This window comes from Acartia tonsa, chromosome 8 (genome assembly GCF_053477335.1).
Source record: "Acartia tonsa isolate MP-2025a chromosome 8, ASM5347733v1, whole genome shotgun sequence".
Taxonomy (NCBI): Eukaryota; Metazoa; Arthropoda; class Copepoda; order Calanoida; family Acartiidae; genus Acartia; species Acartia tonsa.
The window spans coordinates 22,063,015-22,078,513 of record NC_137267.1 but is presented as its reverse complement, the minus strand read 5'-3'; the positions used below and the strand labels follow the sequence as shown (position 1 = coordinate 22,078,513).

Genomic DNA, 15,499 nt, shown 5'->3' with positions numbered 1-15,499 from the left:
AATGTAAAATTTGTGTAAAACCTAAACTATCATAATAGCTCTTATTATCATTATAATTACATCCAGTTTAACTTTAGATAACAATTTGTAATTAATAACTAGCAATTCATTATGCTTTGTGTTAATGTCCCCATCCACATGGTTGTGTGTGTTGATGTCCAAAACCATAGGACTGTTTGTGTTGATGTCTCTAACCCCAGGGTTGTGTGTGTTGATGTCCCCAACTATATGGTTGTGTGTGTTTATCTCCCCAACCCTATGGTTGTGTGTGTTAATGTCCATAACCCCATGGTTGTGTGTGTTGATGTCCACAACCTTAGGATTGTTTGTGTTGAAGTCCCTAACCCCATAGGCGTGTGTGTTGATGTCCCAAATCCTATGGTTTTGTGTGTTAATGTCCCCAACCCCATGGTTAAGTGTGTTGATGTCCCCAACCTTAGGACTGTTTGTGTTGATGTCCCTAACCCCATGGGTGTGTGTGTTGATGTCCCCAAACTTATGACTATTTTTGTTGATGTCCCTAACCCCATGGTTGTGTGTGTTGATGTCCCCAACCCCATGGTTGTGTGTGTTGATGTCCCCAACTTCATGGTTGTGTGTGTTGATGTCCCCAACCCCATGGTTGTGTGTGTTGATGTCCTCATCCGTATGACTGTTTTTGTTGATGTCCCTAACCCCATGGTTGTGTGTGTTGATGTCCCCAACCCCAGTGTTGTGTGTGTTGATGTTTTCAACCCCATGGTTGAGTGTGTTGATGTCCCCAACCCCATAGTTGTTTGTGTTGATGTCTCCAACTCCATGGTTGTGTGTGTTGATGTCTTCATTCCCATGGTTGTATGTGTTAATGTCCCAATTCCAAGGTTGTATGTGTTGATGTCCCCGACTTCATGTTTGTATGCATTGAAGTCCCCATCTCCATGGATGTATGTGTTGATGTCCCCAACCCCATCGTTGTGTGGTTGTATGTGTTGATGTCCCCGACTCCATGGTTGTGTGAGTTGATGTCCCCAACTCCATGGTTGTACGTGTTTATGCCCCCTACTCCATGGTTGTGTTTGTTGATGTCCCCAACTCCATTGCTGTGTGTGTTGATGTCCCCAACCCCATGGTTGTGTGTGTTGATGTCGTCTACGTTGTCCATACTGTCCAAGGTGATGGATTACTTCTTTTCACCGGGAAGGTGCTTATCAAAAACTTCAAATATTTATAAATTGAATTAGCATGTACAAGGAACATATACAATTATTATAAATTCAATATCATTAAAGACCAGGGCCCAAAGACCAGGTAGTTTTAATTCAAATTTTGCCATTTAAATCTACTTAACAAGTTCACGAACTCTAAAAAAGTCTGTATTTTTGGTTTTGAGGGAACACTTTTAATTCAGCTATTATTTGTATTAACATACTGTGAGCGCGCTACGGTGCCAATGGTAGAAGCCATACAATTGATATGCTTTTTAAACATTTCAACAGCGTAACTACTCTTCAAATAGAATATGTGGATCTGGCGCAGTTCACTGTACTTCTTTAGCTTCAGATTATTTGAAGGCAATTATGTTGGCTATAACAAACAGAAGGCATAATATTTACAAACAGCTGTTTAACTCATACCAGCATCATTTTTCCGTTAACGACATCAGATACGAATATGTTAGTAGTACATGGAGGGAGGGGACATTGGGCTGTTTATTTGACAGGTCGGTCCCCAAATTTGTATAATATTTTTTCTTCTTCGTTTCAACCACTAATTGTAATCTACAGAAGGGGTAGTTTTATGTATCATCATTTAGGATGTGCAACAATTTATCGGCCTTGTCCTATCACTTTAGATCCATGACTTCTGTCCACAGTCAATCTTTAAGAACGACAGCAGTCTCTATGAAGTCTGCTGTTTACCCTGTCTCTATGTAGTCTTTTAATACCTTTTACAATATTTTATTTCTCTAATATAATAGTTTAATCTTATTTTCCATTTATAGTATTGTCGTTGCTTAGTCTTTTTTTATTCAAAAATGTCCTTGTTTGAGTAAATCTTGTGTTCTACGCATTTTTTAACAACAGCTTTACTATGAAAAAAATTAAATAGGGAATTCCTTGATTTTAAAATAGGCTAAAACCTTCTTAAAATAAAAAGTAAACCAATAGACATTTTAACCATTTTTAACTGTTTTCAACAAACATATTATTGGGCGATCTTCTTTTCCCCCCTTTTGTATATCTTTCAGCCGTTTTTTTCTCACTTTTTTGAGGGGGTAAAAAAGCGCCGATTTCATAGACTTTTTGATATATAGATAACTTTAATAATTTGTACTATGACTTTAAAACATCAATATTTATTGGAAAATTTATTAAATAAAAGTAAAAAAAAGTTTCAATATCTTATCCTATTTTATAAAGTAGTGAGCTTTTGTTTTATCTGTAGCAAAAAATCTCGATAACCGCGGAATGATATGGTTCTCCTTTACTGTGAAGATTCTTAGAGGCCCTCTGAAGGTTTTATACTATAATGTGGGAGGTGATCCTCCCCATCCTAAAAAATGCCTCTCCCCCCTATTTTTTACTTTTTCTTTTTAAAACTTAAATGGAAAATGTGTGGTGGACATTCCCTCCACCTTAAGGGCCCCTTGAGGCTACAAGAAGCGTAGCCGCTTATAAAAAATAAAGTAAGAAGATAGTTTTTAGGAAAGCTTTACCAATGTAGTGGAGTGGTTTTAGGCCATATTTCTGACTTTACCACCCTCTCCTGAAGCAACCATAACCTATTTTATCATTAGAGCATTTTTTTTTGACAAGAGACTTTTAGAGCAGAAACAAGAATTTTTATACCCTTTCATATTTTAGGAGGCTCAAAAAATACAAATAAGACGATTAAGTCCAATTTTAAGTCAATGATACTGGTACTCAAATTTTAAAAACTCGCTTACTTATTAATTGGCTTAAAATATAAATACTTTTATTGAATTAAGATTGGTTGGTACCAAGCACGAAGTGTCAAAAAAATTTTACCAACAATTCAAATTTATAGATGGGTTAATGTTTTTATTATCATAGGAGATGTACATAAATTAATCACCAATTGCCTTATCTAATAAAGAAAGCAAGGTGTCTGTCTTTTTAACTAAAAGTTTTTTTTTAAACTCCCCAATATATTATGAGACTATTTAAATTCTTTTCTATGCATTGAACAACATTGATATAAAAATATAAAAAGAATTTTTCCGCGCCTTTTCAATCATTCTCCAATGTGTAGGGTGTCAGCTTTAAGAATAGAGAATATGGATAAAAATGCATAATTTAATAAAATGTTTGGTAATGATTTCCCCTCATCTCCTAAACGAGCACTAACCCCCCTCCCCTTCCAAACACATGGTTTGAAAATAAATTTAACTAATGAAAGTATTTTTTCGTTATGTCCTGCGGGGCCTATACATGCAATTTCTTCATCCTACGATATTACCCTTTTCCCTAACCTAACTGGCATTGAGTGATAAAGAATAAACTGTTGAAAAATCATTATACTCCGTTTCCTTTTTTCAATTTTTTCAAATGGGGGGAGGGGGGGGGGGTACTCTAGAAGCTTTTCGAGAAACCGAATGTTTTTTTAATGTAGCCTTTTAGTGCAATTTATATTTATTTTGATAATATTATAAGCGCAGCTACTCTTAACCTTATCTCTATAAATTGTGAATAAAAAAGGTGGTTTCATGGTCTATAACACATTTTTAGGCGCAGTTATTTTGCCAATTTTCTTAAGCTAAGAGCCGAATTAGAATTATAAAATCTATTTTGAGGTCAGGTGATCAGTCCCACCTTCTTTCCATCCAAAAAAGATCTTGAAAACATATCAGATCTTTCTGATATTTTTATTAAACTAGATTTTGATGTTGTACAGTAGCGGGTTCTTAAATGGCCCTAGAATCTATGGGTTCCGCCACCGTCAAACAATAAAGTAATACATTTTAATCCTTTGACAATTTTATTCCCTCCTTTTTGAGGATAAAAGTTTGGCGAATGAGTGTACTTCCGTATTCTTAAAGATATTGTTTTGTGTTAAAAAAAACTTGCCTTTAAGAGAGGCCCTTTTTTTTGGCTTTTTAAAGGGGTATATATTGCCTTAAATATAACTCATTGGTTAAAAATAAGGGTCTAAGAACATAGAGCTAAATGCTTTAGGGCGAATGGATTTTAAAAATCGATCGAAAGTTCCATACTTATGCCAAAAATGGTAGAGTTAAACAAAATAAATTTATCACATAAGTAAACAAAAGCAAGTCATATACCCAACTCTAAAAAAATATAACTAATCTAAATTTAAAGATATTATCTCTGTAAATTTTTCGCTTACTAATCTAATATTTTTTACGCTAACAGAATTATAAATTTTCCCCTGAAAATCCCCCATTTTTAAAACTCCGACAAAATCAGAGTTCAATAATCATAGAAAGGCCACCTCTAAATATTTTTTGGGGTTTTGAGCTTTTTTATTCTTGCATACCTTAGCCGTTTTTGTTTGATTTTTACTTTGGTTTCTATTAAATCCTGAAAATCCCCCATTTTTAAAACTCCGTCAATAATCATAGCAAGAACACCTCTAGATATTTTTTGAGTTAATATCCATAATACAAAGTAGAACGATGTCTGTCTGTCTGTTTGTTTGTTTGTTTGTCTGTTTGTTTGTAGCGAAGGATCTCGCTAACCGCTGAACCGATCGGGTTCTCCTTTATATGGTAGCTTCTCATAGGTCCCGAGAAGGTTTATAACTATTTTCAAACCCCCCAAAAAATGAAAAATACCCACCCCAAAAAAAATTTCTTTTAAAAACTAAAATTAAAATAGTGGGATCGACTACTCCCCCCCCCCAAAAAAAAAAAATTTAAAAATCCCCCCCCCCCCCCAAAGAATTATTTTTTTTGAATTTTTCTTTTAAATCTAAAATACGAAAAATTGGTTTGATCAAACCTCTTGGGGCAAAACCCCTAGAGGCTAGGGGCGAAACCGCTAGTATGAAAATAAAGAGACAAGTAGCGTTTATTAAATTTATACATATCTTTACCGTTTTTGTTTGATTTTTACTTTGTTTTCTTTTAAATATTCTTAAATTCTTTAAATATTTTTTGCTTAGCTACTTAAAGATGTTGTCATCCTTGTAGAACAGATTATTATTGTTTGATTGCTTATGCTACACTTCTTATGTAAAAACATTCGTCCTTGGTTATTTAACTAAAGAGGAAATTGATTTGTAATGGTCATAATGAGATGTTAGTTGTAATTTGGAAGTCTCTAGTCTAAAAGTATCCTGAATTTTCTCTAGAGGACGAGATTTACCATTAGGTCATAATTTGGTGTATCTCTGGACCAAATCTTGCTAGAAAAGTACTCGATTAAGCGACCAAATGGTATTTAGGCAATCGACCCTTTGATTGCAGGTCCCTTGTCTTGAAGTCCTAACTGTGCAAGTCTAAAAGTCTAGCCAATGGTTTTTACAGTGGTGTCACTTTAATTTCACTTTATAAACTCTGTTGGATATGAATTTAGCATTTATTTATACGGGGAATAAATATCTGTGAAACCCAGGGTTCGGCGGCCGTGATCAAGTCTCAAATAATATTGACATAAATACACCGAAAAAAGAAATTGATAAAACCACACCCACTTTTTGTCAAAAACACCACAACGTATTTTTGCTAGTGGTTCAAGTGGCAGCACCCCAAATAAGCCTATACCAATTTTACCCAAGAGGGAGGAGACATTTTACTGTGAATTACACTGGTACCTTGCTATCTCATTAATTGGCTAAAAGGTTTAGACACTTTTTGAAATTTATCCAAACTTCTCAACTAATAATCTTAATATACAGATGGAGTAATTGGGGTTTACATTGATATATCGTTCTTTGTTTTATCCCTTGAGATTCCAGATTTTTTCTTCTAAAATCAAGGATTTGATATTCAGCTGATCTCTTATGTTATGAAACGTCAATTTTCCTACGGTGTATTAATGGCTTGTAAGCGGGTGCCGAGCCCGGATGAAAACCACTCTAACAAATCAATTTTACATCCATGGAGAGAGAATTTTTTTGAAAAATACTTATGGCTCCAACCTTTCTACCATTCATTTATTATAGCTCCTCTCAAAAAGTCTTTATATAATAATAATTTATCCTAAAATATAAAGTAGTGAAGTGTTTTTTTTTGTCTAAAGCTTAAGATTTTTAATGACTACTGAACCGATTAAGTTTTCAATTTTTAGGAAAGCTTTACGCAAATCCCGGGATGGTTTTAGACTCTATTAGTTTTAGATACAAGCCTTGGAGGGGTTTTAGGCAATATTTCTGCCCCCCCCCCCCCCCTTGAATACAGAGCCTCTATATTCTAAATGCGCAGCCGATAGTAATTTATATCGTGCTAACCTCTTTAATTTATTGACCCGCGACCGTGGCTCAACACGTAGCGCATCCGCTCGTCGTCAGGGAGGTGATAGGTTCGAATCTCGGTCCGACACCGCGTCATAACTATAGACGTTAAAAATGGTTCCTACTGCTGCTATGTCAGGTGCGCGACATAAATAGTTAGAGTAGGGGGAATGCCTTGGCCCAAAACAGGCGCAACTCACTACCATGCACAGTTAGGACTTCTCAGACAAAGGTCGTGCAATCAAAGGGTTGATTGTCTGATGGGCAAATGGATGCATTACATCGCAATCATAGGGCTTAGGGCTGACAACCCTATCCCATATCCATAAAAAAGCCACATTGTTACAGAAACACTGACAAATTGTCAGCGGCCTATGCTCCCCCTGTGGAGTGAAAATGGCTTGTTACTGTTTTAACCTCTTTAATTAAGGATATTTTTTTTGGGGGGGGGGGAATTATATAAATATAGTCTTAACTAGATAAAAAAACTACTGATGACATTATGCCTAATCTACCTAGGAATTATGCATTCAACATTAACAAAAAGAATTGTAGTGAAACATGGTAAAAAAATCTAAATAATTTAAAATTTGACTACGGCCTTTCTCACAATAATTTTTTAATTTTGCCTTACTGTTAAAGGAATCTTGTTGCAAATTTTTAGAAGAAAAATGCAGAGCTCCGCCACATTCTTAATTAGATATCCTTGTTTGTTATCTTACTTGTTTATAGATCGTAAAAGCTAATTTACTTGAAAAAGATTAATTATTCTGTGTTGAGAAAAAAACGAATATTTACTTTTTTATAGACCTTTAGTCTTTTTTTCAACTTAAATTGTAAAATAAACCTTTTAAAGTAGTTGTAAAGTAAAGATATTCTACGTATTATATAAATCCGTCAGTTTGTTAAATAAAGTTTATTATTTAAACATAAACAGTGGCTTACACAGGGTTTTGACACCCCTCTTTAGCTAAAGTCGAGGTGGGGTATAAAACAGACAATAAAATGTGGATGAAGGGCGATTTGAGCCTCAGGGTGTAAGACTTATATTTTGGCGTAGAGCAGAAAAACTAATATGCTATGTATTGGTTGTTGAAGTATATTTTTCAAACAGTCATACAGATGATTAAAAACATAAGATTCTATATAAACATTAAACACTTAGGCTATTTCAATCAAAAAATAAAAGTTTTTGCGAAGTTTCGTCATATAGACAAATTGGTCTCCAATTGACAGACAATAAACAATTAAAGTTGTAAATTGGTCCTTTAGTTGTTTTTAAACCATTAAGAACAAGGTTTTGTTTATTGGAAAGAGATGGAAGTATTTAGTAGCAAAGCTACTCTTTAAATTGATTTTGAATATAATTTAAATTAACAAAACTGGCCCATTCGTGAATTTAATAATAATTATTTATTTACTAACATTTGGACATTCTATTTTTATGATTATTTATTTTATTAATTTTGAAATGTAGAACATCAAAAAATATTTTACTTTATTACATATTACACTTATCAGTTATGCACGTAGGGCGAACGCTAGATGTAGAAAGACTTTGCTTTTAAAAATGCGTACTGTAATCTATTTTGCGTAACTGCAACGTCTTTTTTGGGGGGAAAACGCATCTTTTACAATGAATATTTTTCCCCAACTTTTACTTTCATTTAAAAAGAAATAAGTTGAAATAATAAAAAAATATGAAATTTATTAATGATTTTTGAATGTATAACTACCCCTGACATTATATAGTATTGATGATGAGACATAGTGCTTATGCAATTAAGCCAACAATAATGTTTTACTGCGGTGCATTTGAAATAAGGAAACAAGGTTGCTTTTATTTACACTAGCAGCTACTCCCCTAGATGTTTCTAGGGGCACCCGCAGACACACACATCCTGTTACTTTTCATTCCTTCTATCAACAAAGTTAATTTTAATCCAATTTCATTTTTTTCATAGGTTGTTTTAGAAGTCATTTCAATTTCGTAAACCATCCCTAACTACATATCTTTGAATTAAAGCATTTTACTTTAAAATTACCTATTCTTTATACTATTAATTTTGAAAAATTTTTTTGTTAAGTATAAAATAATTGTACTACTCTACGGGGACACTACTTAGATCTGTATAGTGAGTATAGCAGCCGAGTGATTGATGATCATATTTAGACTCATTATATTACAATTCAGGGTCAATACACCCCTTCCTCCCCTCCCTTCCTCTGCCTAAAAAGTCATTAAAATTGCGTACACATCTTTTCTGTAATGATCTGTTTTGTCACATTTTATGCAATTTTCGTTCGCGCATTTTTTACATATTTTTTGCGGATTTTATATGTAAAAAAAAGAATGGCGTTTTTTAGTTCGCGCGAAATTTACGAGTGGCGTTTTAGGGGAGGTGTAAGGGTGGGGGTGGTTATGTCAAGGGAGGGGATGTACAATTGAATTACCTTGCCTCAAAAGAATCGAGGGGGGGGGGGGAATTGAAAATAAAAGAGGATATAAAATAAGCCAATAAGAGGCATTTTAGAAGTAAAGACTGAAAAATAATCTTTAAAGAAAGGTTTAAATGTAACAAAATAATACTTTTGATTTAAGAAAGAGAGAGAAAAAATTAGAATTAAAGAAAATCGTATAGGAAATAAAAAAAAGGTGAAAATTATCTTTTTGATAACTTTTAAACTTAAAACTTATAATTTTGTTGATTTATTTTGGCAAATAAAATCATTTTTAGGATTTCTATTCTATATCTTTTACAAATTAGAAATTAAATGTATATGTATCCATGAAAAAATATATTTATATTTATGTAAAAAATAAGAAAATATACAGGGCTTCCCTTATGGTTTTAATTCATAGAATATGTCTTTATAAAAGCGAAGTTTTTCTCTATGTCAATAAATACGTTTGAGTTAATGCACCATATAAAGTATCAATTGATGCTTTACTTAAAAACAGACTTCCAGTATGACTTCGAAACCGATAAAAAAAACCTCTGAATATGAACCGATTCTCAATTAAAAAGTATGTCTAGCATCGTATTACAGACAATTATCCACGAATATTGAATTAAAAATCATAAAATCAAAACCAGTTTTAAAACCAAGGGACTATCAAAACTGGTTTTAATCTTGGAATTTCTAATTTTAATATCCGCTGAAAGCTGTCTACAATACCATGCGACAAAAAATATTAAACATTACATTTTAATAAACTAGAATCTAAATTGTCAATTGCTGCACATCATATAAAGATATTTATCCTTGTTTGTTATATTTGTCTCATTTCTTACAATAATTATCTCTTTTTCTCTCCGTCTGGCTGTATGTAGAATGGATATAGAACATGTCTGGATATTATTGCAATATGTAGGTTGCTAATAATATGAATACAGTTTTTTTGGCCAGTTCGTTCATGAAGTAGGAGGTACAGGGGATGAATTAGAGATTTTTATTTTAGCCATTTACACGTTTCAGTTCATCTAGAGTTAGATCCAAGTATTTGTAAATCCAGTTATAAATAATTTTGTTCTTTTTTTTCACTTTTTGACTTTGCTCTCTTATAATTTTTTCTCTCCTTTTCTCTCACTCTCTCTCTCTTTCACACTCTCTCTCTCTTTTGCACTCTCTCTCTCTCTATCTAACTTTTTATGACCAATTAAAATTTCATTTTAAGATAATATTGTCTAATACTCACTCTGTTATTTCTGCATAACACTTAACTGTTTTTCTTCTTCAAAAATTGCTCTATTATACTTGTTCAACTGTAGTATGTATTTTCCGGCTTCTGAGATAAAAATCAAAGTGAACAAAAAATATTTTATGTACGCACGCATGTTGCATAAATGGATATATTAATACTTGGATGTTACACCAGAAAAAAACTCACAGTGTGGGCTAATATAACGATACCCCCATCCTCTCCCCTCCTACTAAATGAACGAACTGACCAAAAAATTAGTTCAATGTTAGCAACCTAAATTGACGACATTTTTTCCCCTGTCATAATATCCACGTATACTCTATATCCATTGATGCATATTGTAAGTTTGTTAGTTGAAACAAGGATAATTTTTTCCATGGATCATCCATTCAATTTAATCAACGAGAGAGGGATAGTTCAATGGCTTGTAAATGCCTTCGCGCTAACCTATTATATATACCCTAACCTATCCTATCTATTATTTAAAACATTAAGGGATTTTTGACTGAGGCCAAGAATACCGTTAACCACTGAGCCGATGCGGTTCTCTTTTACAGTGTAGCTTCTCGTATGTCCTGGGAAGGGGTATAGCTATTTTGGGGCTTCGTATCAACCCCCCCCCCCTCCAAAAAAATAAAATTGTCTCCCTAATTTTACTTTAATGTTTCTACTTTTTCTTTTTGTGACAGGCACATTACACATATATTATTGAAGAGCAGCTTTACGCCAAAAAAGGGGAATTTGTTGTTATCTGTTACAGTATATTTTGCCGTTCAATCATTTTTTTTTATTTGAAACAAATTCATCTTTCCTAAGCTTTTTATGTGTCAAATATAATTTTATATTAGCATTTTTGTAACATTTCATTCAAAAAATCACTATGAAACAACTTAAGGAATTGTCAATTATAATTACATCTCATTTGTGAAAAGTTTCACCTATAAAAAAAATATATAATACTATTTTCTACGCCCCTAGAGGCGTCTATGAACAACTTTCAATTTCAGTTTTTAGTGGGTAGAGGGGGGTTATTCTAAGGGATTTCTCTTGGGAGGGTTTAAGTACCCTCCCCCAAAAAGTTAAATACCTTTCCTGGACTTATTGTAAGAGTCACTGTAAAGGAGAACCATATAGGGGTGTGAGATCCTTACACACAGACATACAAACATGTGAGGATAGATATCTATTTAACATATGGTTTTATTTTAGATGGGGTTGAAAATATTTTATGATGGAGGAAAGCACAAAGACAATTCCTAGCATCATAGACAAAGGTATTTCTAAACAAGGATGATAACATCCATAAAAGCGAAGCTCTAAAACGGTAGGACAAACGAACATTAACACTTGTAGAGTCACTCATAACTGAATAATGAGAATATAAATAAATAAAAAATTTAAAACACAGTTGTAAGTAAATTTGTTGAAAAACTGCTTATATCCAGGAAAATGTTTAAGGACATACTTACATTTTTTGGACTTTATTATAGAGATGATTCGCTTATAAGATTGTACAATGTTGTCCTAGGAATCAGTATTAAAAAATCAGATCAATCGGATAATTATAAATATTGCATAAATATTTTTTGTTAAAAAGTTAAAAATCAACATGTTTAAAATGAACGTACGGACATTCTGGTAACGATATGGAGTTGCTACGCTTTCTAAATCGTAACTAACTACCACAGAAACCAACATGCAAAGTTTAAAATTGATAGGACATTTCTAACATTACTAAATTATTGTTAAAAGCTACCAGTTGCGGTTGGGCATACATACAGATACAGACGGGACACTTTAAAACGCTATAAAATCAAATTTTAAATCCCCCAAAAGCTAAGGGATTGGTAACTTACTTTTTCAGATAATCCAAGAAGGGAAGAACACATTGCAACAATTTCCAGCAACCATGATTTTCATAAAACTCAGGAATTTTTTTTTTTACACTTTATTTTGAAGCCTTGCTTTTTCTAAATTTTAAACAGTTAATTTTACAAATGATCTTTTTTTATAAAGAACTGTTTTAAAAACTTTAGCAACAGAAACACATTCATTTAAATGAAAAACCGTAAAACAGTTACCCAGCCGACACCAAGCACCCCAAAACCCATATCATTTCCATTCTGATATTCCTCCACCGCCAACTTTGAAGCCGTCCCCATCCACTCTTGAACAGTATCAACATTCAAGATCTGCAACAAATTTTTGGCATTATAGCAGTTTAGGAAGATCTGATATGCAGCCTCATGGTGGCAGTGCTCCTTACAACTCTTCTTCTCCCACCATAGCTGCCTCACATGGTCCATCCCCAGCAGGTTAACATAGATCATCACTGGGGTTGGGCTGGATATCTGGTCGGATACAGGATATTTAAACTATCCGGCAATAAACCCTTTTATACAGCATGAATCCCTGTGAAAACAATCACTAAAATTATTTCATACAATCTTGGCACTATCTAGCAATAAGTAACAATTCATTAATATTACAGATTGACGGACTTGGAAGTAGGATCAACGTAATAGATACTTATTTTGAAGTTTTAACCTTTTATATATAAAAAAACACCATTTTAGGGAGATAACTTTTTTGCTATTTCAATATCCAGATGTTCGGTATTATAAATCAGCCGGATATCCAGTATCCATCCAAATATGTGTCCGACCCAACCCTAAATTCATGACCAGTAGCAGGTTCACATGGATCAATACCAGTTGCCCATGCATCTTCATCATTAGTAGAACAACAATATCCTTCGGATTATTCTTCTAAAGGTACTGCCTCTAACATAATAATATTTCGTTGCATTCCCTCAAACTATTTATTCAAAACTATCCCATTCCCCCCTTGATTGTATATATAGTGCCTATCCCCTGCAGGGGACCCTACACTGTGGGCCCGTGGGGTCTATATTTAAGGTGCCCTAGCCCTGCAAAGCTATCCAGTACAAATTTTAACCTTCCTAAACCATTCCAAAGTATTAAGAAACAAATTAAAAATTTGTGTTTCATTAGGCATTATGAGGAAAATCACAGATGTTTCTAATTCTAATAATATTTTCTTTTTAATCTTATGTTAAAGACTCTAAATGTTTTTTAGTATTCCAATCTAAAAAAAGTTATGACATTTTGAATTATAAGGTTTCTTTGTACCAGCTCAAGAAGGACATTCCATTAAAGCTTTTCAAGAAAGAAGTAGAGGTGTCCAGGTAAATATTTAGCATTAAGGGGGGGGGGGGTTTAATGCAACCATCTCGTAATCAATGTATAAATGGCACTTAGAATTCGAATTTTTATCTAAAATTCTGCATGAGTAATCCTTGGTAGGTCTATTTTCCCTAAATCGAATAAAAAGTTGGAAAAATAACGGCTAACAGCTGGCGGCTCAGCAGTTTAGCCATTCTCCACATCTCCACATAATACTATTTTCTGCTCCAAAATGTTTTCAAATGGTTCTAGCCGGTAGTTGCTGGTACTAGAAATCTGAAAATGTTGTTTTTGTATCATTTCACATGATTTAAAGCAAAAATATGTTTCAAAAAGTTGATTCCTACGTAATTTATGACAGATTTGCCCTAGAAATAGCCAAGAAACGGCTGAGCCGTTAGCCTTTACTTTTTCAACTTTTTGTTCGATTTAGGGAAAATAGACCTACCAAGGATTACTCCTGCAGAATTTTAGATCAAAATTCGAATTCTAAGTGCCATTTATACATTGATTACGAGATGGTTGCATTAACCCCCCCCCCCCCCCCCCCACCCTTTATATTATTTTTTTCTGTAATGTACAAATAGCTTGACTTTTAAATACTAATTTTATTATACAGCAACTACGTAACAAGTTAAGATAAAATGTAAATGTGCTAACATAATTCTTATTTAAAAAAAAAAAGTAGACTATAATTATAAAAAATATTTTGGGTACTAAGAGAAAAATCTTCTCTTAAAAATAGTAAAATATTAAATTATATGTATGTATTTTACATTAAAATAGACAATTATGACAACATCCTTAAGTAGCAAACCACAACAAATTGTGGATGGGAATTACCCCGTCCCGTATTTGAAAAATTTTGTTAAAATTTTTACCCCCAGCCAAAATATGGTTGATTTATGCAAAAAAATGACCCATGCAAAATATTTTTTCTGTAATGCAAAAATTGCGATGGTACAAGCACTGCAAAGTTTTTAAAATCTGCAAAACCTCTGTTTTTAGGGCTTTTTTGGGGCTTTTGTACCATCCCAATTTTAAAGATTTTTACAAAATTTCAATTCAAGTGTGTTGATATATTCCTGAAATTTACCAAAAAAAATGGGGGCAGTCTCAATTATAACATATGAAGGTGTAGCAAGTAATTTGGCGTATTCACCAAGAGTACCCCAGCAAACAAAGAAAACCCTCTCCCCTCCCCCTTAAATGAAGAAAATGGTAATTTTTTTGTTTTTTAATATACCCAATTCCTTCGGGGCCTATACGTGCGGAGCTGTGTCCAATATATACAATTATCTATCTTAAGGTAAAATACAAATACACAAAAAAAATCTCCTCCCCTTTGATAATTTCCAATTCACTTTTAAATAAGAGAGGGGGGGGGGCTGAGTTTTTTGTGCTTGACTAGGTACTTTGAGGAGAACTGCAGGTTATTTCTTACAGGCAGATTATCATGATCCTACAAGTTCAGTTACATTGCCACCCAACTTTAAAGCTGGAACTGAGTCATCTACAAGGTCAAGATTTATCCAGGTAAATATGTTATTGGTTCTTTCTAGTATAAATAAAAGTATTAAAATGTCTGTGTGTGTATACCCTGCCAATCTCTGAACAGTTATATAGAATCTTATTATAGGGTTCAGAGAAGGTTTATAACAATTTTAACTCCACCCTACTAAGATAAACCCCTCCCCCCGTATTTTTTTTATTTTCCTTTTTGAAATTAAATATAAGCAGAGGGTCGACATTCTATTTCACCCTTCCCTCAAGTGACCCGAGAGACCTCTTTGGGCATAACTGTAGTAAGGTGCAAGTCTCGCACGCCCTCTGTCTGAAGGGCAGGGAGGGAGGGATTAACCCCTAGAATTGCCAATTATCTGTAGATATAGTATAAATTAATTACCACAAAACCGCTAGTTTAGTTGAAAAATGTGTGTGAAAAAATCACTTATCACCAAAGGAGTTTCCAGCTAATGTGGAGAAAAGTGAAGAGGCAATAGCTCAAGATGAAAGTATGCCACCACAACAACTCAGAAATTTACCTGACCTACAATCTTTGCGTGGTGGTCAGCATCAAGAGTTTGAATCAGCATCCTCCAGATCTCTTTCGCATGTTGAACCACCATTGTCTTCAGGAATATCTTTTAAAACATTTTAGAATGTCAAATAC

The 15,499-nt window shown here is 33.6% G+C and overlaps 1 protein-coding gene across 1 annotated transcript; it reads left to right on the top strand.

The window, feature by feature from the left end:
- Positions 1-288: 288 nt before the first annotated feature.
- LOC145326527 (uncharacterized) lies at positions 289-15,487 on the top strand. The gene is made up of 6 exons (XM_080169898.1): positions 289-834; positions 12,198-12,435; positions 12,808-12,894; positions 13,261-13,328; positions 14,773-14,862; positions 15,290-15,487. The coding sequence occupies exons 1-6, from the start codon at positions 289-291 to the stop codon at positions 15,485-15,487; spliced, it is 1,227 nt and encodes a 408-aa protein (XP_080026024.1).
- Positions 15,488-15,499: the final 12 nt, after the last annotated feature.